Below are 26453 nucleotides of genomic sequence, written 5' to 3' on the forward strand. Positions count from 1 at the left end.
CTTTTGTGTAAGGGGAACCCTTAGGAAGTTGAGCATTAAATTTGGAGGACTGCTGAACATCAGCGGTGAGTCTCCAGGGAAGAGTAAACAATAGCAACAAAAATTTAAAGGATAGATGTGAAGCATTAAGATCGTGTTTCTTTGCTGTTTCTGGAATTGTGTAAATTCATATGTGTCTCTTATTCTGATAGGTCACATTTGTTTTTATTAGCAGAAGTTGAAAATAACAGAAATCTGTACTTATTAAATGAGGCTTAACGGACAGAAGAGAGTGCTTAACAAAGAGATAAGGATTAAAAAAAGAGGTAAATTGTTAATAAAAGGATTGGGAACCACTGGTCTGGAACTTCTTAGAGCCTTAAGGAATTATCTAATGATTCAGAAATACCAATCATATTATACACTAAGACACAGTTACCTGCTGCATCTAATTTAAGAAGGTCTAAATGCCTGAGCAGTCATCAAAGATTACAGAATCTTAGAACAAGAGAAGACTTCAGAGATTAGTTTTATTTGGTTGATTGACTTAGTGTTGGATAGTTATTAGTTTAGAAATTAAATTCCTCTTCCTAGTTCTGAAAATGTGCATTATAGTGACAAGCATCTCTAGAAGTTAGAGAAAATGATATCAAGCTGTGGCATAGTGGAATATTTTCTTTCATATGCTGTGGTTTTCCCTTTAGATAGTGATAAAACTATTTGAGGGTCATTTAGCATGCATCTGTTTTGCTTTTAAAGAGCACTTCGCTTTAAAACAGATTTTGAAAATTATGATTTCAGTTCATGCACAGACTTTCTGAAAATGCCTATGTCACCCACCAAAAGACACCTGAAACTCTTCAAGTTAAAATTTCCAAAAGAAAATGAAAGAGGAACTCGCAAGAAGTAATTAATTTTTTGTAGGCAACTTTGTTGGCTTAATGAGAATGAGTCAAAGTTATATTTATTGTACAGTTAGAGTCTGAGATTGGTCGTAGTACTTTTAGAATAAAGGCTATTTTCTTTATTGAACTGGACATTAAAATACAATTATAAATTTACTTTTACTCATTAATATATGGAGTTTCCACTGCTAAAAAACCTCTAAAATTGGTTGCATGGACAAGAAAAGTCGAACGAGAAGTAGAAGGAAAACAAAAGATTCAGTGTTACTTTATTAAAAACATAAATTTCCCTCCAAGTGAAAATTCACTTAAGGGTTCACATATGAAGGCCCTGACAGCTGGGATGTTCTTTCAGCCTCAACAGATGACAGTGCAGCTGAGAAGACGGGGAGAGCCCTCCATGCTGGCCTCATCATTGGAATCCTCCTCCTGGTCCTCATTATAGCAGCAGCCATCCTGGTGACCGTCTACATGTATCACCATCCAACGTCAGCAGCCAGCATCTTCTTTATTGAGGTACGTGGCAGGCAGAGCCCGGAAGGCCCAGCAGTACATGGGCTGTGTCCACTTGCTGACATCACTGGGGTTTAATAGCATGTGCTTGGTGGGCTTCGGCTGGCTGATCTCATGCACACTCAGGCACACACGGACATATTAACAGATGACCTTCATATGATGAGTTCAAGCCTCTTATCTCTGAAGCTTTTAAAGAAACAAGCTATCCTGCTTTTTACAGACCTAAAGGAAAATAGAAACCACACATTTATGTCCTGTTAGACCAAGTATGCTAACCAGCTGTTCTCCTAACCGCAGGAGGTAGTTCAGCATATGTTGGGGGCTGAAGGACTTGACTTAAATCAATTAATGAATAAATGCTAATTGAGTATTGACGGAGTGTGTGATAGAATGTGGTGAGCCTGCTCTCAATACCCTCACAAACTATGGAGAAAAAATATGCTTTTAGTACAGAATGACATAAAAATAAAGTGGTGATATATGCTGCTGTTTTCATTTGGCAAAACGTGTGTATTTATACACTGATATATAAATGCACACACATACACATACACAAGAGAGGACCCCTGTGTTGAACTGGTGCTCTGACTTCATGCACAAAATGCAGATTTAGTACCAGTGCCAGGACCTAACTGGTGTGAGGACCTGGAACTGTGTATGGGCACCAGAGCAAGGCCTGAGCATGTAGCAGGCTGGAAGTGGGGAGGATAAGAAACCACCCAACACAGTTCACACAGCCAGGTCACTCTCTGTCCCCCAAAAGGTTGGGTTTCGTGTGTCCCCTGGGTGAGTAACTTTCCCTCTAACATCTTCTTGGGGACACCCCTCTGCCAGCGCCAAATCGTACCACTGATACTAGGGTGATGATAAGGAAATCTTCGCAGAGTTTCAAACATGTAAGCACTCCCTTTTAATTCATGGTATAATGTGCAGAAAGCTTGCTTGGAATTTTGTTCATTTGTTGAGGCAGAAATTATAATGGCTTTTAAAACTGTAGGGTTAAAATTACCTGTGCCTTTTTAATGGGGATCAGTGAATGCCATCAATTAGATAATAGTTTTAAAGTCCTATAGGGCTTTCTTGAGCAAAGTTAATCCCCTTAGGCAGGCACTTGAGGCCTTTTGCAGTCCAGATCTTAGGTATCATTTCAGTCTTCGTCCCATGGTTCCCCAACCTGGAGTAGAAACTCTGTCCTATTTCACTCTCAGCTCTGCTCCATATGGGCCTCCATGCTTCATGCCGCAAAGACACAGCTGACACTCCCTTTGCTCCACCAGGAGAACCCTCTTCTTCCACCTCTTTAGAGCCACATAGCCTTCAATGCCAGTACCCCCTAAGCTCCCCTAGACCATCTTTATCTCCGGATGGCTGACACTTTTTCATCTCTGAAACTCTCTGAAGTAATACACTTACACTGTTCTTTCACACTGACCTTTCTGTTTCTCATTACAGTTAAATCTGTGTATAATTTATCCCACCATACATGGCTCATTAAGTTAAAAAGATCTTCATTAAATAACTTGCATTTTCTTCCAAAAGTAGGTATTCTATCAATATTTCCTAAAATATGTAATAAATATTCCAACTAGGACATTTCAATCTTGCATATTCCAGAAAGGGCATCCCCTTTAACATCATAGTTATTGAGAAATGACCAGGTATTGCATTTAGTTGGAATGCTTGCATTAACTTCTGTTAACAGGCTCTATTTTCATGGAACAAAGTGGACATTACCAGAGGCTATGAGTACATTCATCACAGAGCTGGCAAGTGACAAGCTGAAAGTCTCGGTGACCAGCCAGATGTTGGGCTGCTGTTATTGTTCTAAGAGCTCATGTGTTTAAGTCTTTCAGTCCACTGTGAAGTAAAACTGATGGTGATAATATTAGCAGCAAATTGCACAATGCAAATGACCTAGTAAAAGCTAGTCCTTTAGTAAAAGCAATCCCTGTATGTCTACAAAACGAGATTTCAAAATAACACTGCTTTGTTTTGTACATTTGCCTTTTTGAATCTTTCTTATTGCTTAATAATCAGAGCCTAAATATCCACGTGTGTGTGGAATATTTTTGCCAGCATATCCATGTATTTATAAAATGTTAGAGCTAGGATGAACCTTAGAGATAATAGCCCTTTACCCTGATGACAAGAATGGTGGAATGACTTATTCATGATCGCCCAGTCATTATAGGGATAATTCCTGTCTTTCCACATTTAAGTGAGGCAGAATCATTTGCATGTTTGCTCATCTTTTCTTTCCTTTTCCTTTTTCCTTCCCATTGAGTCAATTGCTAAAATCCAGTTAAATCACTACCTACATGATACCTAGCTGTGGCCACACAGCTTATGTGGTTGGTCAGTGGATGTTTCTGAAGGTAGTAATCACAACTTTACCATTATTAAAGCTAATGAATATTTGCAAAATCAAAGCACAGATCTGTGGTGACCACGTACTTTGGGTCATGCTAGACCTATGCTTTTGAAGATCTTAAATTACTATTCAGATTTAAAAGTGTTGGTACATAAAAGGATCGAGTATACTAATATTGTTTCTATTGCGTTTTACTTTTCATGTTATTCTGCAGTCTGGTTTTTAAATAAAATTGATGTGCTTTTCAGTCAGAAAATGATACCACTCTATAGAAAGTGTGGGATGGTGCAGAAATGTAGAAAGAAAATTATTGATAGTTCTAACATGCAGAAACAATTACTGGTAATATTTTAATTAATTTTCTTCTACAATTCGTATATGGATATCTTGATGTTTACTCATTCAATAGCATGATTTAATTGCAATACAAATTGATATTCTCTTTTGTCAAGTGACATCTATTTTATTATGAACATTTTGTAAAGATGATTTTAAGAGCTGTAAACTATTCCATTCACCATTCATTCAGTAGTCTATATTGATTACTTCTGATGGTGATAAGTGGAAAGTCAGAACATAAAAAGGCCTTACATACTAGAAGTCAGAAAGAACTTTTTTCTACCTACTTTAAGATTATGTGTTAGTTTCCTGTTGCTGCTATAACACATTCCTGCAAACCTAGTAGCTTAAAACAACACAAACATTGCCTTACAGCTCTGAAGGTGAGGAATCCAAAATGAGCCTGAACTAAGTCAAGGTATTAGCAAAGCTGGTTCCTTCTGAATGCTCAGGGGGGAATCATTTCCTTGCCATTTTCAGCTTCTAGAGGCTCTGAGCGTTCCCTGGCCTGTGGTTTCTCCTCAGACCATCCCACACTCAGCCGCTAACATCTTATCTTCTATTACCCTGACTCTCCCTCCGGCTAATGAGGACCCCTGTGGGCCCTGGCTGCAGTGGGCCCAGCAGAATAACCCAGGTTAACCACCCCATCACAAAGTCTGCAGAGCTCCTTTTGCTTTGGGAGACAACATGGACAGGGTCTGGAGATTAGGTTAAGGACCATTTATTCCGTCAGCCACAGACTGCATCAAATGTAAGATGCAGCACATGCTACCGTTTAAACTGAGACACAACCTTGGCTGTGTTTCTAGAGGAATAGTCTGTGTTTCACTAATTTGTGATGTGAATTTCAGGGATGTCCCAAATGTGACCCAGTGTGTATCTTGGATATTTTACAATGAAATCCAGACTGCAAGAACCCTTGTGTAAACTGCCTTCTGTGTTAGGTACTCAGAATATTGTGATGAAATTCAGTGTCTCTGCCCTCGTGGCCATACCGGAGCTCACATAACCAGTTTCCCTTGAAGGAGCATTTTCTCCAGCATAGACTCTTCACAGCTTTTCCTCTGTAGTAGTCGCATTGTGAACATATTACTGGTAATGGCTGATCTTTATTATATTCACGAGTAGAAGTGATTTACACATAATACCTCATTAAATAGGATAGGTGCTACTGTACCTCCATCTCATAGATGAGGAAGCAGAGGCACAGAATTAAGTCGCTTAGCAGCACTCACTACGTGACCAGTGGAGTCAAGATTTGCTCCAGGGTCTCCAACTGCTGAGACTACACCCTTCACCCCTGGTCTGAGCCGCCTCCTTGCAGGGTAAGGATTTTTCTTCATATACTGTAAATAAAATTTTCAGATGGCACATATCTTGGGATATACATTATGTTCTTAGAACATGTTTCCCAAGGTAGAATCAAAGGAAAACCAGTTGAAAAGAATTGAATAAATATTGTCAATATCATTACCCAAGGATAAACACCCATTCAGGGAGCTGCTATTATTGTCTATTTTGAGTGACAGTAATAATGACTGTCACCATTACCTGTGTATTTTATGAATGTAGAAAATATAGAGCAGTTACTAGGTATTTTATGGACACAGGCCCTCTTCCTCATATAAAATGTTTAGATGGGCTTTGTCTTTTAAACTTCTTGTTAGTAGGAAGGTCATGAGATCATAAAGCAAATCATCAACCCATAAACTATGTAAGTAAACAGGTGAATTGACTATTTCCCTCCCGTGTCTTCATACACTGGCTCCAAACAATAGCTCCATTTTTCCAAAACATCCAGTGCCTATTCTGTCTGGTAGAATAGTCTATTGTTCACTAACTTATCTCCTATAGTCCTCCCTCATCCTGCTCAGATGTTAGACTGAGCATTTTCTTTGAGTCTTTACTGGATAGCTTGCATTTTGTGCTATCTTTGTGGCTTCTCTCAGTTACTTTCGAAAAGATACCTGATTCTGACCAAAATCCTTTATATTATACAAGAGCATCTATATGTCCTTTAAATCTTTTAAAAATGAAGTTTATTATCTTGAAAGAAACAGGCAGAGAATATCCAAAAGAATATGTGTTCCTTAGGTTTTAGTAGATTGTGATATACTACTATCTCTTTGGAAAATTCAGTGTGCCTTATGTTCTACATTAAACTTCATGATTGTTGCACATTTCTAGTCATAAATTCTGTGATTTATGATTAATATATTTTATGTGAGTATATTACAGAGATCAATGATTTCGTGCTATTGAATTCTATTTACATATCACTATTCAACATTTATAAATAAAATACATAAAATATAAGTGAAGGTCAAAAATAATCTTGCAAACCAGTAATCATACAAAATGCAAAGTGGATATTCTCATGAAGGTTCTTTGTGTGTGTGTGTGTGCGTGCGCGTGCATGCACACACGTGTGCCGCAGACTGAACCTAGAACCGTGTATATGCCAAGCAGGCGCATGTCCTCAGACAAGCACCCAGTACCTCCAACAGAACTCTCTACTTGTACTGTAAGTAAAATCATTTAAATTAGCAATCTCAATAAGAACTAACATTGAACACTGTCTTGATTTTTCTTAGTATATTTAAACAATAGCTAGTATTCAAATACCTGTACACATTTGATCCTTCTGTACGTCTAAAAATGAAGAGAAATTGATAAGAAGCTAATAATAAAGATGATCAAAACCTTAGGAAATTGATATATTATGAGTAAAATATTAAAATTATTTTAAATGAAAAAGTGAAAGCCAAGAGTGCTATGTGAAGCATTTTCAGAGACAAAGGAACCAGAACAAAAAATAATGAAGATGGTAATGAAGAAAGCAAATGTTACAGGAGCCATGCCCCTAGCGTTTTAGGAAGGGACTGAGATGGCTCACGGCAGTGGAGTTTGTCTTTAAATCGAGGCTATAATTAGAGTGAGAACTCTGGAATAGCACCATTCTGTCAATATAGGAGCTACTACTTATTTGTGATGATGGAGCCCTTGAAATGTGTCTAGTCTATATCAAGACACATGTGAGCCACACACTGGCTTTTGAAGTTTGAATAGAGAAACATTAGAATGTAAAATATCTCATTGATAATTTGCACCTAACAACCTATTCTAAATGATAATTTTTTTTTTTTTTTTGGTACCGGGTTCAAACTCGGGTCCTTGTGCTTGCGAGGCAAGCAGTGAAACCACTGAGCTACATCCCCAGCCAAAATGATATTTTCCTTTTTTTTTTTTTGTATTAAATTCTTTCATTGGTACATTGTAGGTATGCAACACAATTACATTTCTCATTGGGAACTGTACCTTTACATGATGCATCTTGGCTCTTATTTTTTCCCCATTCCTAGCCCTCCCTTCACGCCCTCCACCCTTCCCTATTTACACAGACTTTATTTCTATTTTTTCCATTTCTCAGAATTTTTCCTTTCCCTTCTTTCCTTTCCCCTGCCCCTCCCACTACCCCTACCCCTTTGGACCTTTTCTTCCTATCTTGCATTATCGATTATTCATTCTAATCATTGGTACATTTTAGGTATACAATATAATGACATTCATCATTGGAAATTTGCACCTTTACATAGTCTCTCTTGGTTCTTATTTTTCACCCTTGCCCAGCCCTCCCTTCAACCCCTCCATTCCTCCCTATTTGCAAAGATTTTGTTCCTATTTTTCCATTTTCTCATATTAATCCCATTCCCTTCTATCCTTTCCCCTAGCCCTCCCACTTCCTTCCCCTTTGCCCCTTTTCTTCCTATTTCACATTACTTATTATACATTTAGTCCTTATTTACACTTTCAGTTTCTCACACCAGAGAAACTATTTGGTATTTACACATGTGTGTCCTATTTATTTCACTTAAGAGTATTGCCTCAATGTGCATCCACTTAGCTATAAATGTCTCTAATTTCTCATTTTTTATGGCTGAGTAGTACTCCATTTTATTAAAAAAACACATTTTCTTTATCCAGTCTCCAGTTGATGGGCATTTGGGCTGTTTCCAAGTTTTATCTATTACAAACTGTGCTGCTATGAACATGGGAGCACATATATCACTGTGGTATGATTCTTTTAATTCTTTGGGGAAGATCCCCAGCAGGGGAATAGCGGGGTCAAATGGGACTTCCAGTCCTAGTTCTTTGAGGTATCTCCATACTGATTTCCACAGTGCTTGCACCAGTCTACACTCCCACCAGCAGTGGAGCAGGGTTCCTCTTTCCCCACAGCCCCACCAGCATTTGTTATTGGTTGATTTCATGATAGCAGCCATTCTTTCTGGAGTGAAGTGGAATCTCAGCATTGTTTTCATTTGCATCTCTCAAATGACCAGTGATGTTGAACATTTTTTCATGTATTTATTTTCTATTTCTACTTCTTTGTCTGAGAAATGTCTGTTCATTTCAGATGCCCATTTTTGGATTGGGTCTTTCAATTTGGGAGGTCTGATCTTTTTAAGTTCTTTATAGATTCGAGATAGTAGACCTTTGTCTGAGGAAGAGCACGTGAAGATTTTTCCCACATTGTGGGTTGTCTCTTCACACTGCTGGTGGTTTCTCTTGCTGTGCAGAAGCCTTTTAATAAGAAGAGGTCCCATTTGTTGATTGTTTGTGCTAGGTCGCAGGCAACTGAGGTTTTGTTCATAAAATCTTTTCCTACACCGATGTCTTCAAGGGTTCTACCTAACCTCTGTTCCAACTGGTTCAGAGTTTCTATTTTAATATATAGATCCTTAATCCATTTTGATTTTAGTTTAGTGCATGGTGAGAGATACAGGTCTAGTTTTAATCTTTGGCAAGTTGAAGCCCAATTTTTCCAGCACCATTTATTAAAGAGGCTATCTTTCCTCCAGTGAGGGTGTTTGGCTCCTTTGTCGAAGATGAGATGGCTGAGTGTGTCTAGCATTATTTCTGCATCTTCTAATCTGTTCCACTGGTCCTCAGGTCTGTTTCTTTGCCAGTACCATGCTGTTTTTATCACAGTAGCTTTGTAGTATAGTTGCAGGTTGGAGATTGTGATACCCCCTGCCATGTCTCTGTTACCTAGAATTGCTTTTGCTATTCTGGGTCTCTTGTTCCAAATGAATTTTTGGATTGTTTTCTTGAGGTCTATGAAGTATGCTGCTGGGATCTCAATTGGAATTGCATTAAATCTACATAGCAGTTTTGGAAGTATGGCCATTTTCACTATATTAATCCTTCCAACCAAGGAGCAGGGGATGTCTGTCCATTTTCTGATATCATCTTCAATCTCTCTTTTCAGAGTGCCATAGTTTTCAGAGAAGAGGTCTTTGATTTCTTTCATTAGGATGATTCCTAGGTATTTCAGGTTTTTGGATGCTATTGTGAAAGGAATTATTTGCCCTGTTTCTCTCTCAGTGAGTCTCTGTCATTTGTGTAGAGGAAAGCTATTGATTTTTGTGTGTTGACCTTGTAACCAGCTACTTGACTGAATTTGGTTATTAAGTCTAGAAGACTTTTGGTGGAGTTCTTGGGGTCTTCTATATAGAGTATCATGTCATCTGCAAATAACGACAATTTGACTTCTTCATTTCCTATCTTTATTCCTTTTCTTTCTCTTGTCTACTTGCTGTGGCTAATGTTTCCAGAACTATATTGAACAAGAGTGGTAATAGTGGACATCCCTGTCTTGTTCCTGATCTTAGTGGGAAGGATTTCAGTTTTTGACCATTTAGTATGATACTGGCTGTTGGTTTTTCATAGATGGCTTCTATCAGTTTGAGGTAGAGACCATCTATTCCAAGTTTTTGTAGGGTTTTTATCATAAATGCATGTTGGATTTTGTCAAATGCTTTTTCTGCATCTATGGAGATAATCATATGGTTTTTGTCCTTGGCTCTATTGATACAGTGTATTACATTGATTGATTTGCATATATTGAACCATCCCTGCATCCCTGGGATGAATCCCACTTGATCGGGGTGTATGATCTTCTTGATGATCTTCTGCATTCTGTTTGCCATTATCTTATTAAGGATTTTTGCATCTGTGTTCATTAGTGAGATTGGCCTATAGTTCTCTTTTTCTGTTGGATCTTTCTCTGCTTTGGGGATCAAGGTGATGCTTCCAGGAAATAATTTGGTAGTATTGCTTCCCTTTCAATTTCATTGAAGAGTTTAAACAGTAGTGGCAGCAGTTCCTCTCTAAATGTCTTGTAGAATTCAGCAATGAAGCCATCAGCACCCATGCTTTTCTTAGTTGATAAGATTTAATTACATTTTCAATTTCATTGGTTGACATTGGGTTGTTCAGAATTTTTAGGTCTTCTTCGTTCAACTTTGGTAATTCATATGTATCTAGAAATCTGTTCACTTCTTCTGTGTTGTCCATCTTATTGGCATATAGGTTCTGGAAGTAGGTATTGATGATCCTCTGGATTTCTGCTGGGTCTGTTGTAATTTCACCCATTTCATTCCTAATTGCATGGATTTAGGCCTTTTCTTTCCTTTTTCTGATAAGGTTGGCTAAAGGTTTGTCAATTGTGTTTATTCTTTCAAAGAACGAACTCTTGGCTTCATTGATTTTTTTGTATCATTCTCTTAGTCTCCAATGTATTGATTTCTCCTCTGACCTTTATAATTTCCTCCTTTGTATGAGCTTTGGGGTTGTCCTGTTCTTCTTTTTCTAGAAGTTTGAGGTTCAGCATCAGGTTGTTTAATTGGTCTCATTCTGTTTTCCTAATATGCATATTCACTGCTATGAATTTCCCTCGTAAGACTGCTTTCATTGTGTCCCATAGATTCCAATATGTTGTATTGTCATTGTCATTTAATTGAAGGAACTGTCTGATTTCTTCTTTAATTTCCTCTGTGACCCATTGGTTATTGAGAAGTGTGTTGTTCAATTTCCACATGTTTATGAAATTTTTTGAGTTTCTTTTGCTATGCATCTCCAATTTCACCACACTATGGTCTGATAATATACAGGGGATAACTTCAGTTCCTTTGTACTTACTTAAACATGTTCTTTGTGTGAGTATGTGGTCTATTTTGGAGAATGACCCATGTGCAGCTGAGAAGAATGTGTATTCTGATTTTGTGGGGTGGAAGACTCTGTAAATATCTGTTAAGTTCATTTGTTCAAGAGTTCCATTGAGTTCTAGTATTTCATTACATATTTTTAGTCTAGTTGATCTATCTATTTGTGACAGTGGGGTGTTGATGTCCCCCACTACAATTGTATTAGTGCATATATGACTTTTCATGTCCGTTAGTATTTGTTTTATGTAGTTGGGCGCACTGGTGTTTAGTGCATAGATATTTATGATTGTCATCTCTTCCTCTTGGATTCTTCCCTTTACAAGGATGTAGTGTCCTTCTTTGTCTCTCTTAATCAGTGTTGGTTTGAAATCTACTTGATCTGCAAAGAGGATAGCTACTCCTGCTTTTTTTTGGGTTCCTGTTGCATGGAGTATTGTTTTCCAACCTTTAACTTTCAGTCTGTGAGTTTTCTTTTGAATGAAGTGTGTTTCTTGTATGCAGCATATTGTTGGATTTTGCTTCTTGACCCATTCTGCCAGTCTATTTCTTTTGATTGGTGAATTGAGACCATTAACATTGATGGTTATAACTGAAATGCATTGACTTGTCATTGTCATGACTTTTTCTTTTTGTTGGGTTCTCCCCCTTTCCATTGAATTTCTTGTCATGCCAGATGGGTTCATTTTGCTTTGCTTCCTGGGGTTGTGATCCTCAATGTCTGTTCCTAGGATATTGTGTAAAATTCTTTGGAGTGCTGGTTTGGTATTCACGAAGTTCCTAAGGTGCTCTTTGTCATGAAAGTATCTTATTTCTCCATCCATTTTGAAAGATAGTTTTGCAGGGTACATCAATCTGGGTTGGAGGCCGTTTTCTTTTAGGGCTTGGAATATGTCACTCCAAGCTCTTTTTGCCTTGATGGTGTGTGTTGAGAAGTCTGCTGTGATTCTGATGGGCTTTCCTTTGTATGTGATTTGTTTCTTTTCTCTGACTGCTTGGAGAACTTTGTTCTTCTGTTGTGTTTCTGGAATCTTAACAATTATATGCCTATGTGTAGATTTTTTTTGATCAAGGCTATTTGGAGTCCTATATGCCTCACTTATCTGTATGTCAAGCTCTTTTCCCCTGCTTGGGAAGTTTTCTGCCATTTCTGTGAAGAGATTTTTTATGTCATCTCCACTCTCTCCTCTTTCTTCATTGAGCCCAATCAGTCTTATGTTATTCTTCTTTGCATCTGTAGCAGCTGCTGGATTGATTTCTCATGTTCCCTTATAATTTTGAAGCAATTTTTCTTTTCCTGGTCACTAATTGCAATCTTATCTTCTATATCTGAAATTCTGTCCTCACATTGGCTCATTCTGCTGTGTAGACTTTCAGTGGAGTTTTTCATGTCCTGGAAATCTATTTGCATCTGTTTTATGGATTCCATTTGTTTCTTATGTTGGGATTCCATCATGTTCCTCAGCTCCTCTCTAGATTTATTAATCATGTCTTGCACTAGGGGCACAATTTCTCCTGTTATCTGAGAAATTATTTCTGATTTCATTTTTTCCAGATCCCCTTTTGTTGCCCGTTCAGTGGGTCCAGGTGGTTGAGTATCAGAGTGTTCCATCTCATTTCCCTTTGGGATTGCTGTAGGTGATCTGGAAGTCTGGTTTTGAGACTTATTTATGTGTTTTCTCATTTCAACTGGGGCGGGGTTCTGTTAGCGCCTGCACGGATTACCTCCTCTGAGCTGGGTGAGGTGGCAGGGGCCGGGAGCAGCGGTAGGGATGGTGACCCAAAAGCCCTTTCCTGTGGGCTGGGAGCAGTGGGAGGGATGGTGACTGGGAAACCCCTTCCTCTGGACCAGGAGCAGTGGGATGGTGGCTCAGAAGCCCCTCCCTCTGGGCCGGGAGTGGTGGGAGGGATGGTGGCCTGGTAGGCCCTTCCTCTGGGCCAGGAGCAGCAGGACAGAAGGTGGCCCAAAAGCCCTTTCCTCTGGGCTGGGAGCAGCGGGAGGGATGGTGACCGGGAAGCCCCTTCCTCTGGACCAGGAGCAGTGGGACAATGGCTCAGAAGCCCCTACCTCTGGGCCGGAAACAGCGGGACTCAGTACCTTGGTCTGGTGGTCTGTTGTCCTCTGCGTCTTTGTAATGTGGAACCAGGTGGCTGCCTTTCTGCAGCAGGGTGATTCGGTGTCTTCCACATGACTCAGAACCTCGGTAGGGTGTGCACAGACCTTCCTGTGTGCAGTGGGCTGATTTGGCGTGTTCTGTGCGACTCAGGACCTCGGTAGGGCGTGCACAGACCTGCCTGTCTGCAGTGGGGTGATTCAGCATCTGATATTTTCTTGAATAGATTGGGTTACATAAAGGATATTTTTAAGTTAATTTCACTTTCAGTTCACTAGACTCTTAAAATTGTCCACGTGGCTCACACTGCATTTCTATCCGAGTGTGCTGGTTTGTAAATGAAATCTTACAGAGAAAAGGTGATTAGAAAGAAATGTTGATGACCTCCACATTTTTTAAAAATAGAAAATAAACTGATTTTCAGCAAGAAGAAGGGAGAAGAGCTGAAGTTTGAAGGAGTAGGAGGCTTCCAAAGACCATTGATATATTGACCACCCACTTATTTAATCTTTGTTAAGCTCCTCTTCAGTGCCACATTCCCAAGATACAGCAGTCAGCAAAGTGGACAAGAGTTGATCCTTGCCTTCCCAGAACTTACATTCCTGTGATGGGAGACAGAGGATGACTATATTTTAAGTTAGGTATAGGTTGCACGTTGAATATTTAGTTGTGAAATGTTTGATACAATGTCACCTTTTGTTAGTAGTGAGATACTAGTCACCAAATAACCAGGGTTGTAAGAGTTTATTATGCTCTTCATGTCTCCCCTTGCAATTTGGTAATAATTGGGATTATTATCATCATCATCACCATTTCATCATTAGGAGGCTTTATGGACCTCTGAATATATACATTTATTTCAAAAATAAAAAATAAGTTAAAAAAAGACCACATTCTGTTTTGAACAGTTAATTTCCCTGAAGAAGAAAACAATCTCACCATTCATAAACTCCACATACTGGTTTGAAGTAGAAACTACGTGATGGTTTTCACAATAAAACCTGAACATAATTGTTAGAATGCCACCCATTGTTTATATTATACTTTTAAATTCTTATCATTTCTGGGGGGACCAAAATATCTGCCTTTCAGGGAAGTGCCCAGTATTTTCTATTAGAAAAATCATAGAAATTAAAGATAAAACAATATACATGCAACCTAGAAATTCTATCACTTTACCAAAATAAAGTATATGAATTCCCCAAGTGTCTACTCCAAGCGTATTTCCTGGAGAGTTCATGTTTTATCTTAAAAATGTGGAAGAGTGTTGCATTATATACTATAGACACGCTTGATGGAAAAATAATTGCACACAACTTCAGCCCATATCAACCTTCCAAAAGGCAGCTCTTGCCTCTTTAGCTTTGAGTATCTTTGGTTCCCAGTTGCATGGGCCTAGATACTATAAAATCCATATAAATTCAAACCAGAGGGGTCCTTGGTTTTTGGAACCTAAGTGTCTTCTCTCTGTTAGGGTTCAATTCAACATGGAAGTAGGGACTCACGATGGTGAGACAGCCTGCTTGTGTCCTATGACATGTGATTGTAGATCCAAGATTTCAGCTCAGAATTCCTCATCTGTCCCAGTAGCCTGTTCTTGTAGAGCAGCATCACAGCAAGAGTCTTCCATTGTGCTGTTTGGCATCCTTATCCCAAAGAATATTTATGGATAACAAGGACTCGGGGAGATTATGGTTGAAGAAATACGGGTAGCTGTGGCACTCAACTTCTCCTTGGCAATCAACAATGCCACCAGCAAAGGAGCCAGGGAAGGATTAAAGGGCTGCCGCTTGGTAGAAAAAAGTGTTTACTAAAAGTTTGGCATCTTGTTCTGCAGCTGCTGCATAAGTAACTCTTGGGAGTTGGGAAGACGCGGTCTGCTGACTAACCGGTGTAGTGAACAGAGAAATCATTCGATAGCACCACGGGTCTTTCTTTATCTTGAGGGCTCACATTTTTATAACTGAGTTTTGCCCTGAAGATATTTCTTAGTCTTACTTCAGTCTTCCAGAAAACTCAAGGGGAAGAAAATGATTCCTTGAAACAAAATATCTCCTATTTCTTCTTAGAGGAGGGAAAAGGTAGTGTTCACTTTTGCTAAACAGCTAGAAGGGAGGAAGGAGTAGGCAAAACAAAGCTGAAATGGTTCATCCTCCTCATTAAGAAGCTATTGTATTAAATGACACCTTTGCAGAATTACAACAAAATGTGAGGAAAAATAGGTGAAATGGGGCTACTTTTTAAAAGGAGAGACACTATTTGTATGACTGTTACTTTCTTTTCTCATTTCTGTGATACTAGAAATTTATTCGTGTACATCACTGAATCTTTTTGAGACAACAGTTCAAATTCATGATGATTGTCCTTTATATGTAATCATCACAATAAAATCTCTGGCATCTTTAATTTACTCTTCTGGTTATCATATTGCCAGAAGTCCCTAAAACTAAAATAAGGTTTCAAACTAAATGAAATATTTTCTTCCCTTCATTGAGAAGAATTATTAAATATGTGGAATAAATATACTTTACTGAGCTCTCTGCTATAATTCCTTCTTAATTATCATTGCTTCACTGGTTATTTTTAATAATATGTAACACCATGAAAATAGACATAGTCAAAATAGACAGTGTCCATGGGGAAGCTCTGAACATCTGAAAAAAAGGAATAAAAAATGAAACTTGCAAAGCTACAATTTGCTTGAGGACTCATAAATTTGAATTATGGCATTTTAGGTACATGATATAGTTTTAGGTATTCTAATCCTTTTTTCTGTTACCTTTTGAAGAGTTTACTGTATGTTGAATAATTTCTTCCTTGTGACTTTGGTAACCATTCTCTACTAAAATAAATGCTTAAATCTATCTGTGGAGACATTAAAATTTTAATTTTACCAATAATTATAAATGTACATAATATTGAATTATTCTATTTTGAAATTATTTGTATCAGTTCAACATAATATAATTTTTTCTGACAGAAATACATAATAAAATATGTTGATTATTATGACATACTTACATTAGAATTATTTGTGATTGTAAGAAAATTAAAATTTAATCTTGACTTTCAGAATTAAAAAATTAAGAATCTAGGGAATGGAAATATAAAGGAACTTATAAATAATCCAGTCATTGTGCCTTTTCTAATTCTATTAGCAATGATTTACTTAAAAGTATTTCAAGTTTCCAAATGATTTAAAATTATCTTACTTTCTTTTCTTCTGATGATCACTCTATAAACTTTCTTAATGTAAACAACATAATTTTCAATTAATGAATTTTAATTCAAATTTAGAGGAATATTCTTACATCAGAATCAGTTTTTGTTTCTGTTCTCTACTTCTGGCTAATTGATGTATTTATTTTAATTAACATAGTAATTAAAAATCACTATAGATGTGATAGATTTAGAATAGATGAAAAACCCATTCATGTATTTAAAAAGTTTTTCTAGTTGAGCAGTGTCTCATGCCTGTGATTACAAGTTCAAGGCCAGCCTGGACAACATAGTAAGACCCTGTCTAAGAATTTAAAACTACAAATAAAAATGGCTTGCAATGTAGCACAGTGGTGGAATACTCCTAGGTTCAAACCTCAATACTTTGAAGAAGCAAAATTTGCTTTGAAAAAAGAGACAATGTTTTGTTCTATAAAAAGGAAAAAAAGTTGTTATAATTATTAAAAATTGTAGTGTAACTTGAAGTTCTATGGTCTTGGTAAGGATTAATCCTCTCTTAAAAATGTGCTTTTCTTGATTGTGGTTTGAATTTATGTTACATCTTTTTTTTTTCTTAGTTGTGTTTCCTTGGTGTTGACCTTGGAATATTTAGTTCAGTAGCTTGATACTAGACTTGAATTTTGAATACATAGGTATGGAAACAATTTGTTATAACATGACAACAGTGAAGAATATTGAATTTTAGTCAGAAGAACTCTCCAGTTTTATCATTTGTAGTATGTAGCTGTCATTTAAAAGTGGATCATTTATTGCATGAAGATCTGGATGGCTGCATCAGAAGTGGTAGGGTCCATTCCATGCCCTACTGGAAGAGGAACGTGGCCAGCTCATGCATGTTCAGAACACTGCAGACTTGCAGCTCATGCGGGAATGGATGAAGGAAAGGAGATGTTCCTGCACAGACAAGCATAGAAGATGCAGCAGGGTAGTTCCCTGCCAGTTGCACTGGGTTGTTCTGAGAACCAGGTACAAATTAGTCTATGGAATGGACCCAAAGATCTTTTAGGAGACTGTGAATAATATGAAATGCTACTCGTTTTAAAGTTTTTCTACTAGTCAGAGATGCCCAGGGAGGCAACAGTTTCCTATACTTGAACAGAGGTGCTTAAGCACTCAAGAATATCTCTAGGACTTCATAGAGCACGTGGTTAAAATGGAATGAATTTGACATTCATGTGTCCCTGAAAACCTCAGATATTCTTATTTCCTTCTCTCTGAAGAACTGTGTATGTTTCAGGAAGATATGAAAGGTGCAAAGTAAAGTAGAAGGCGTGTGTGTGCATGCTTGTCGTACCTAATGTGCAGACATCTCAGTTTTTGAGTAACACAAAGAGAAAAAAATAAAATATGCACACTCCCCAAAAAGACTATAATTCTCTTACCTAGAGAATAGAACTATTTGTGAGGTATTAATTGGGGGAATGGGCACCAGCTTTCCCTCTTTTAGGGAAATTGGTAGTGTTGAGCAATGCCTTCAAGTTCATGTTCACGTCACCACAGGCCAAGCAAGACTCCCCTTTGCCTTTACTGAAAAGTCTACATAAAAACCAAGGAACTTATCACTAAAATAATAAGCACTGTAAAATGCCTTAACCAAATATTTTCCAGTAGAGTTACTTGAAACAGGAGAAAGTAACATAGAACCAGATATGCAGAGTGTTATGCTTTGCTTTTTCCCATAATCTTCTCCACAAATTTTGCTAAGAAACTAGTAGTTGAATGTAATGTACATCCCTTCTTCAAAGATGCAGGAGGAGCACACTTTGCATTTTCTACTTAGAAATAAGCCATTTTGTGCTTTTTTCCATTTTTATCGTTTTCTTCCATTTTCCTAAGATTGACTATTCTGAGAGCTTTTGACTGCTCTGAGATTATTTTAACACAAAGGCTCTGACTACTCAGTATGACTCCTACTACTCGGTTTCCTTCCATCCCATATTCTGCCAATTGAAATGGATATTTTTCCCTATTCCTATTTTATTAGTGTCTCTTGTCATTATTGTCCCTGGAATAATGAATACTGGTGGAGAAAGCACTTCTCACCCATTCTCTTAATACAGCAAACACAGACTTCATTCAAGTTGAAACTCCCTGTGCTGATGGAGTATGTAGTTGATCCTCATCCAAGACATAATGTAAATTTGTTTCCTTACCTTAGAAAGGGTGAGAATTTCCAGTTATGATCAGGAGGATCTAACAGGACAGTACAACTGCGGTACTTAGCTTCTCTCCTTGATTCTTTCCTTAAGGAAATATAATATTGTTCATTACTTATCTCAAGATGGATAAATAGAGAGAGAGAGATCCATTCATTTCTTTCAGTAAATAGTAGAACAATTGCCTATGTTTTCTTTGTAAATGAAAGATGACTATAATAGTAACATATTCCAATGTGTTCAGTAACATTTTTATTCAAATAAATTCAGTGAAAGATTTTGTCATCCTCAATAGTAATTTAATAGTAAATGCAAAATTGTTTCTTAAATGTCAAAAGAAAGCCCTAACACAAAATTCTGGAAGTTGATAGTGATGGTAGTAGCATAAATTTTTTTTTGTCTTTCAAAATATCCAGATAAAAACAGACAGAACTACTAGATATCAAAATTATAAACCTATGGGCAAAAGAACTAGCTGAGAACTCATGCTAAAATACTCATCATCCTTAAATACAGCAGATAATGAACTACGCCCAGGCCCAAGACCCACTTATTGTTGCCCTCTGGGTAGGAGAAAACAGAGGGGAGTCACACAATGTCTGGCAGCAGGAAAACAAGAGAACCACAAAATAGTCAATGGATATTGATGAGAAAACACAGCCAGCCAGTGTGGGTCAGCAGCAGAAAGAGAGGGGGGGAACCAACTGCAACTGCAGGTGGATGCAAGGGACCTGTGGAGCATTTCCCAAGAAGCATTGCCCAAAGAGTTCGCCAAAGTGAACTGGCAGGGCCAACTTCCATGACAGTGCCCACACTAGGAGAAAATCCTGGAAATAGAATAAAAATTAGTACAACAGAGGCAACGGAGACCAAAAAAGATGGTTTCTATGAAGCTGATGAAGAGAACAGAGTGAGAATATCTAAAGAAGCAAGCCATCATATTTGTGTGATAGCCAGCATTTATTCAGTACGTGCAATGTATCGAGCACTCCTTTATCAAATGGTATATCATTAAGATGCAGAACATGGTATTTTGATTTATATACACAGAAAAATGATGAAACCAGTGTACTCTATGCCTCACTTTTTTTATTCATTAAGTTTATTGGTACATTTTAGGTATACAATATAATGACATTCATCATTGGGAATTTGTAGCTTTACATGACATATCTTGGTTCTTATTTTTCCCCCTTCCCCTGCCCTCCCTTCAACCCCTCCATCCCTCCCTATTTACAAACACTTTGTTTCCATTTTTTTCCTTTTCTCATATTAATTCCATTCCCTTCTTTCCTTTCCTCAACCCCTCCCACTTCCCCTTCCCCTTTGGACCTTTTTTTCCTTTTTTAATGTGATAAGAGCATTCAAAATTTACTCTCTTTGCAAAATTTAGTATACAGTATTATTAACTGTAGTCCTCATGCTGTACATTGACAGCCTAGACTTACTCATTCTACCTAACAACTTCCATTCTGCCTTCTTTGAACTAGTTCCCCCTTGTCTTCAACCTCTGACCTCACACCTACCACTGTTCCACTCTGTTTCTTTGCTGTCTCAGTCACTTTCCTTGCTGCTGGGACAAAACTGAAGAGGAGAGGTTTATTTTGGCTCAGGTTTCAGTCCATGGTCAGCAGGCTCCCACGAAGAAACAGCATGGCAGAGGGGCCTAGTGGAGGAGAAACTGCTCATGTCCCGGCAGCCGGGAAGTAGAGAGCTGTCAAGGAAGAAGCTGGAAGTGACCAGCCTGTTCTGACCAAGCCCCAGTGCTTACAGCAAGTCAGCTACAATGCTCTTGTGATCCAGTCACCTTCCAGAAGTCTCCTTATGATCACATGAGGCTTTCAGGGGGCTTCTAGATATAAACTGTAACAGCATATGCATTTGACTTTTTTAAAAATTATACATATAAATGAAATCAAGCAGAATTTTTGTTTTTGTTTCTGGCCTCTTTCATAAAATATAATGCCCCTACATCATCCATGTTCTACAAATACCAGTGTCTCTTTTTGAAGACCCAGTACTACATGGTTGTGTATTTATACCACACTTTCTTTGCTCATTCATCTGTCAGTGGTTACTTGGGTTGTTTGCGTGACTTGTCTCTTGTGAATCGTGTAACAGCACTGTTTGAAACATCAGCTGCTGGTTTCAGCCAAAAATGCTGTGAAAACCAAGACTCGTTGCCGAGATTCATATACTTCCCTCCTCTCTTTTCTTGAGTAATTGTTGGTGAGTTATCCAAATACTAAGCAAAAGGAAAAAGAACAAGTGGTCTCAATAATTCACAGCCTATGGCATCAGCCCCTGGATACTGTGACATGAATTGTACAATAAAACCCATTGTCTCTAGTAGATTCTAAGTAATATATCTCAGGTATCTTGCTTTTTTACTTCTTTTTATGTTTTTATAATATTACAAGTAGAGTTACTTTCAGAACTGTAACCTGGCTCACATAACAACAATACAATGGTTAGGGGCACTTCTTTATCACTGAATAAATAAATTGTACCCTCAATGAAATGTCTGTGGAAATTAAAGGAGTCTTTGATAAAACACTGCTATTAGTTATAACATTGCATCTGTTAATATGCCTGCCACTGATCTTCTAAATCACGTATTCCTCAGCTTTTATTTCCTTGCCATACTAACACTGTATTATTTCCCTATCACAATCATAATTATTTTATTTCAATCTCTGATTTGACAAAAGATGGTCTACATCTTTTCCAAGACTGCAAAATAAATAAATCTAGATTCTCATATTTAAAAAGATCCACCATTCCGGTTACCCATTTTGCAATGTAGAACCTTAATAGGTTTAAAAAAAAAGTTTACTATCACTTTAATTTCATTTAAGTGAATACATATCAAAGTATAATATATTGGTCACCTATGAATGTCTGTTTTTGCCCTTGTTTGACCGAAAGCATCATACTTCAAGTGATTTAGAGCGCTGTTTTCAAATGGATAGTCACCCCTCTGGGATTTGATGGCACAAAATGTCCTTTGGGGCTGCTTCCTAATTGTGTGATTGAGTGTGAATTGAAGCATTCAGTGGTTTTAGGGAGGAAAACAGCTTCCTGTTTACGGCCCCTAAGGTCACAGCTGATGACAGTTTAACTTGTCAGCTCTCTTTGACTTCATCTGGAAGCACATTGGTGCTCCCAACACAAATCAGTTTACAAGAACAATTTCTTGAGCAACGTGGCCTGTCTTATTGTTGTAGGGAACAGCACTAACTCACATTTGACTTTTACTAGAACCATTTATGACCAAGTGCATTATCTTGTCTTTTAACCCAGCCACTGTGCAGTGGTGAAGTGGCTTGTTTTCACACCCACTGCAAATTACTTGTCTTAGGAGTAAATTGCCTGTCTAATAGCAAATTATTACTCAATTTTAGTAGAAAATAACCACTTGTGACAATTGAGAACCCTCAGAAAAGAGTGAGGAGATCCTATCTGTGCAAGTGTGAGATGCCTGCTGAGAGCTGAATTTGGGTCTTGCTGGAGAAAATGGAATAGAGCTAATTCAGGAGCCGGATGAAGGAGGAAGATAGACTTTAATTGTTTTCATTTGCATAAAGCCTTGTGTCTGAAAGTGCTTTCAGTCAATTAGCTTTAATTCTCACTACTCTCAGTGAGGTCAGTAAATGTAAGCATTATTATATCCCTGTTTTACAGAGAAAGGGACTGAGATTCCAAGAAATTAAGCAATTTCTAGAAATCCTACAGCTCACTAATAATAAAAATGGTGAGAGTGCCCTCATTCATTGCTTTGAATATGTGCGATGAAGAGAAAGAAATCAAAGATAACTCCTAAGCACAGAATCTGAGCGACTGGGAAATTTAATTTTCTAGTGACAAAATTAGAAACATCAGAAGGCAAAGTTTAGGAAGAAAATGAGGGGATGGATTTTAAGGATGTTTGGTTTGATCTAGTGGCTGTATCAAAACTGGCCCTGTTCATAAAAGCAACTAAAGAAAAGGAATGAACAAAAGTACAGCTTCCAGCTGAGAAAATAAAGGAAATGTATTTATCCCCATATATCCCCATATATAGATATAGATATAGATATAGATAGATAGATAGATAGATAGATAGATAGATAGATATGGGGATAAATATAGGAAGTTGAATCCAAGTGAATAAAGATCACCATGGAGAAGAGAGAGATTTAGAGTGCTCCTGATTAAAACCTTGGGACGTGCTAACATTTAGTATTTCCAGAAAAGAAGACCAGTTTAAGTAAAAAAAGAAAACGAAAATACGAAAAAACATGATGTGAGGGATTTTATCATCATGGCACCAAAAAAGAGAGGGTGAGGAACAGAGAGGTTGGAGCAATAGGAAATGTGCTAGAGATGTCAGAGAACAAGAGACAAGAAAAGTTTAAATTGGACATTGAGATCATTGGAGAGAGCCAGCACCAGATTCCGGGCGGTGAAAATGGTTTTTTAATATGAAGGCAGCAGATTCAATAGACATTCAAGACAGATAAGTACTGAGGCTATAAGAAACATCGTATAAAAGATTTTATTTCTGATGTGGAGGTAGACATGGAGAAAAGAATGAAAGGAGTATTTTAAGATATTTGGAGACAGAGGAATGAAGTAACTTTATAGCATAGGCAGGATTACTGAGCAGGAACAAAATTAAGCAGGCAACAGAGAGTATTTCAGATAAGGAGGCATGAGCAGATATAAACACATTGATGGGGACAGGGGAGATCAGCATCTTCTTAATGACTTAATCTTTCAGTAGGAACAGGGGGATAAGTATAAGATTATGGGAGGGCAGCAAGGGATTGGATGCTGGAAAATGAATGCATAGTCTGGACATACTATAAGGATTCAGCAAGGGAATTAACAAACTCGGCGCTGACATCCCTGTTGAAATTACAGTATGATTCTTTGGGCCTGGGTTAACCTGAAGATGTGACGGTTTTCTACACAAGTTGCCACTGCTTATGATCTGCAATAAGAAAATAGAAGAGATGAGGGGTTTTGATGGAGATGAGGGAAGTTATACAGAATTGATTGTCAGAGGAGAGAACAAAGAGTACATTGATTGGAGAGGGCTTCAGATTGACAGGAAGCTAAGTAAAGGGGCAGGGGTGAATTAGAAAGACTAAGAAGAGTCCATGCGCCATAATCCAAGGGATTTAGAGGCAGTGCAGTGCTCTGTGTGGGTCCACAGACCCTGGAGGTGGCTGTTTTAAGGTGAGACAGAATGAGCAGCATAGAGAAGATGGAGTGGATATTTTGGAAAAGTGGATATTTTCAGTATCTGAGAGGAATCCTGAGGTAGAGAAGTTTAAATCCATTAACATTGCTGGAGATGGTAAAATAGAGGAGGCAAAAAGGAAAGCACACTGACTTCATCTAAAGGCCAGGGAGGGGGCCTGCAGGCAGCATGGCTGGCAAGGTCCTTCTGTCCTTTGTCTATTTGTTCTTTACATGGAACCATCTCTGTTGACTCAGATCCAATTGAAGGTCTTTTTCCTTGACACTCCTAGAATTGTTGAATATTTTCAGTGGATACTTGATTTGGAACTGAGTCTCAATTCTTATGTGTGTTTTTGTCTAGCACCATTGGCTGGCTTAGGGTCTCTTTCAGCTTTTTGATGCAAAGACAAGGAGCGATCAGTGTGTATTGAAACTTTTAAAAAATTTACTACAGTAAAAAATACATTATCATTAATCTCCCTCAAAATATTACTCCTCGCTTTGAACACACTTTTCCCATGGTTCTTACTGCTTTCTGAAGCAGCTCTGAAAGTCCTCTTTCATCTCTTTACAATGTATAATTTTTTAAAAATACAATGAGTGCTGCTGCCTAATGCATCCAGAGGAGAAGTAGGCTGGTGGAAAACATTAGTGTGTCCTCATCCACCTATTCACCCAAATCTGGCACTGTGTAACTTCTGGCTCTTTGCCACAGTCAAAATGACCAGGAAAGGTAAACGTTTTGAGTCAGTTCAGTACACAGAGGCAGCTATAACACAACTAAAGACATTCATGAAAGAGGGCTTCCAGAACTGCTTCAGAAAGTGGCAAGAGCAATGAGATAAGTGTATTTGAAGAAAAGGGAGAGTATATTTGGAGGAGGATTAATGCCGATGCTTCTTTTACTGTATTAAGTTTTTTTAACATTTGAACATTATTGATCACGCCTTGTATATGATTTTCTAATACTACCTATCCCTTAAGTTTAGTACTGGTGTTTTCCATAAAATGATGTAAATAGTAATTCTATTGGCTCACTAAATGCATTCATTTCTACTTGAATGCACCAATAGTCACTATCACATAAGTCATTCTCAGTTTGGGCCACAGAGCAGTTGAAAATGGGCTGAACTCAAAAGGGAGTGGGGAGTCAAGAAGATAGCCCAGGGCTGGGGATTTAGCTCAGTGGCACCAAAGTGCAAGGTCCTGAGTTCGATCCCCAGTAGTGGGAAAAAAAAAAAAAGAAGATAGCCTGTCACTCAAGACTGCATGCCATGCTATGGAGTAAGATACACGCAACACAGTGCACTTACCCCAGATCTTGTGCAGAACATTTTTCAGGCCACAGTAGAGCAAAGCTGTCTGCTCCAGGTGCAGGTAATCAGAAGGTACACGGACCATAAATTTGTTATAAAACTGAATAAAATGAGATGGGCTTTTTACTTTCACCATGTGGCCCGAATTCTAAATGTGTTAATAAAAAAATATTCCTCCCCAAAGAAACTTGTGCCCATTTGAGTGCTGAGGATGGGCTCAGTAAATGGCGAGTTTTACTGACATGATACCCATGTCAACTTGAGCTTGGCAGTTTCATTATCTGCCCTTTTATAATCATTGTCCTCTACATGGGTGTCAATTGGAAGGACTCAGCTGCATGCTCCTCATTTGGGGAGTAAGTTCCAAGGGCCTGGAATCCTTTGCAGTTGTCCAGGCACAGCAGTGTCTCCAGCCCATGTGACATCCATATGTCTGTGTTAGAACAGAAGATTCAAAGCAAGAGGGCTGTGTGGTTGTAAGAATGAAGGAACAGCTAAAGCACCTCAGTGCGGTTAGTGTACGTGACATCATGCTCAGAACCAGGTGGAGTTCACACATATGTAATAGTCTTCCCTCCCTCCCTTCCTTCCACCTCCTTTCTCTCTTTCTTCCTTTCTTCCTGCCTTCCTGCCTTCTTTCAGCTTTTTCTATTCAAAAAGTACATTCATTCCCTCTATTTTCTTTTTGCATGGTATTTTTTATTTTTCTTGCCTTTTTTCTGACATCCTTATATCACTGAAGCCTGAGAGAAACTTAATGCATTTCGTTTTTCTTTAAAGCAAAACATTTTTTGGTAAATGTTAGATACACATAATGACAATTTTCATCATAGGGAATTTGTACCTGCACATGACAATCCCACTTCCTACTTTTTTGCCATTCCCCCCTCCCCTCGACCCCTCTTCCCCTCCCCATACAAAAGCCTTGTTTCTGTTTTTTCCTTCCTTCCTCTCTCTCTCTCTCTCTCTCTCTCTCTCTCTCTCTGGTACTGGGGATCGAACTCCAGTCCTTGCACTTGTAGGGCAGATGGCAGAACCACTGAGCTACATCCTCAGCCCCATTTTCTCTTTTCTTAATGGCATTATTGTTTTTAGTGTCCTTTTGAGGACATTACTGAAAATAATGTTGTGTTACAGAGAAGGCAGATGTTACACAAAGGGTCCACTCCAGATGTTAAACATCTTCAGTATCATATTGCTGCGGTTATTTCAGAGTTGAACAGGATCTGACTGAGCATCTAGGACATGTAGAAAGAAGAGGATGCCTATACATACACT

General features: G+C 38.2%; 1 protein-coding gene and 1 long non-coding RNA gene across 3 annotated transcripts in view; one reads left to right on the top strand and one right to left on the bottom strand.

Moving 5' to 3' along the window:
- Plxdc2 (plexin domain containing 2) overlaps positions 1–26453 on the top strand; it is a 429295-nt gene that overhangs the window by 387158 nt on the left and 15684 nt on the right. The window contains exon 13 of the mRNA XM_004859945.3: positions 1240–1400. Within this exon, the coding sequence (XP_004860002.2) occupies positions 1240–1400 (161 nt within the window). The remainder of the gene's footprint in view (positions 1–1239; positions 1401–26453) is intronic.
- Positions 1399–26453, bottom strand: part of LOC110344873 (uncharacterized) — a 157275-nt gene continuing 132220 nt past the window's right edge. For both annotated transcript variants that reach the window (XR_015449661.1, XR_015449660.1), the window contains exons 3-4: positions 18628–18717; positions 1399–1622 (exon numbers count right to left, since the gene is read on the bottom strand). This is a non-coding gene — a long non-coding RNA (uncharacterized LOC110344873). The remainder of the gene's footprint in view (positions 1623–18627; positions 18718–26453) is intronic.

The sequence above is a fragment of the Heterocephalus glaber genome, unplaced genomic scaffold, assembly GCF_053883595.1.
Source record: "Heterocephalus glaber isolate CG9 unplaced genomic scaffold, H.glaber_assembly_v1.0 deba00000768, whole genome shotgun sequence".
NCBI classification, from domain to species: domain Eukaryota; kingdom Metazoa; phylum Chordata; class Mammalia; order Rodentia; family Bathyergidae; genus Heterocephalus; species Heterocephalus glaber.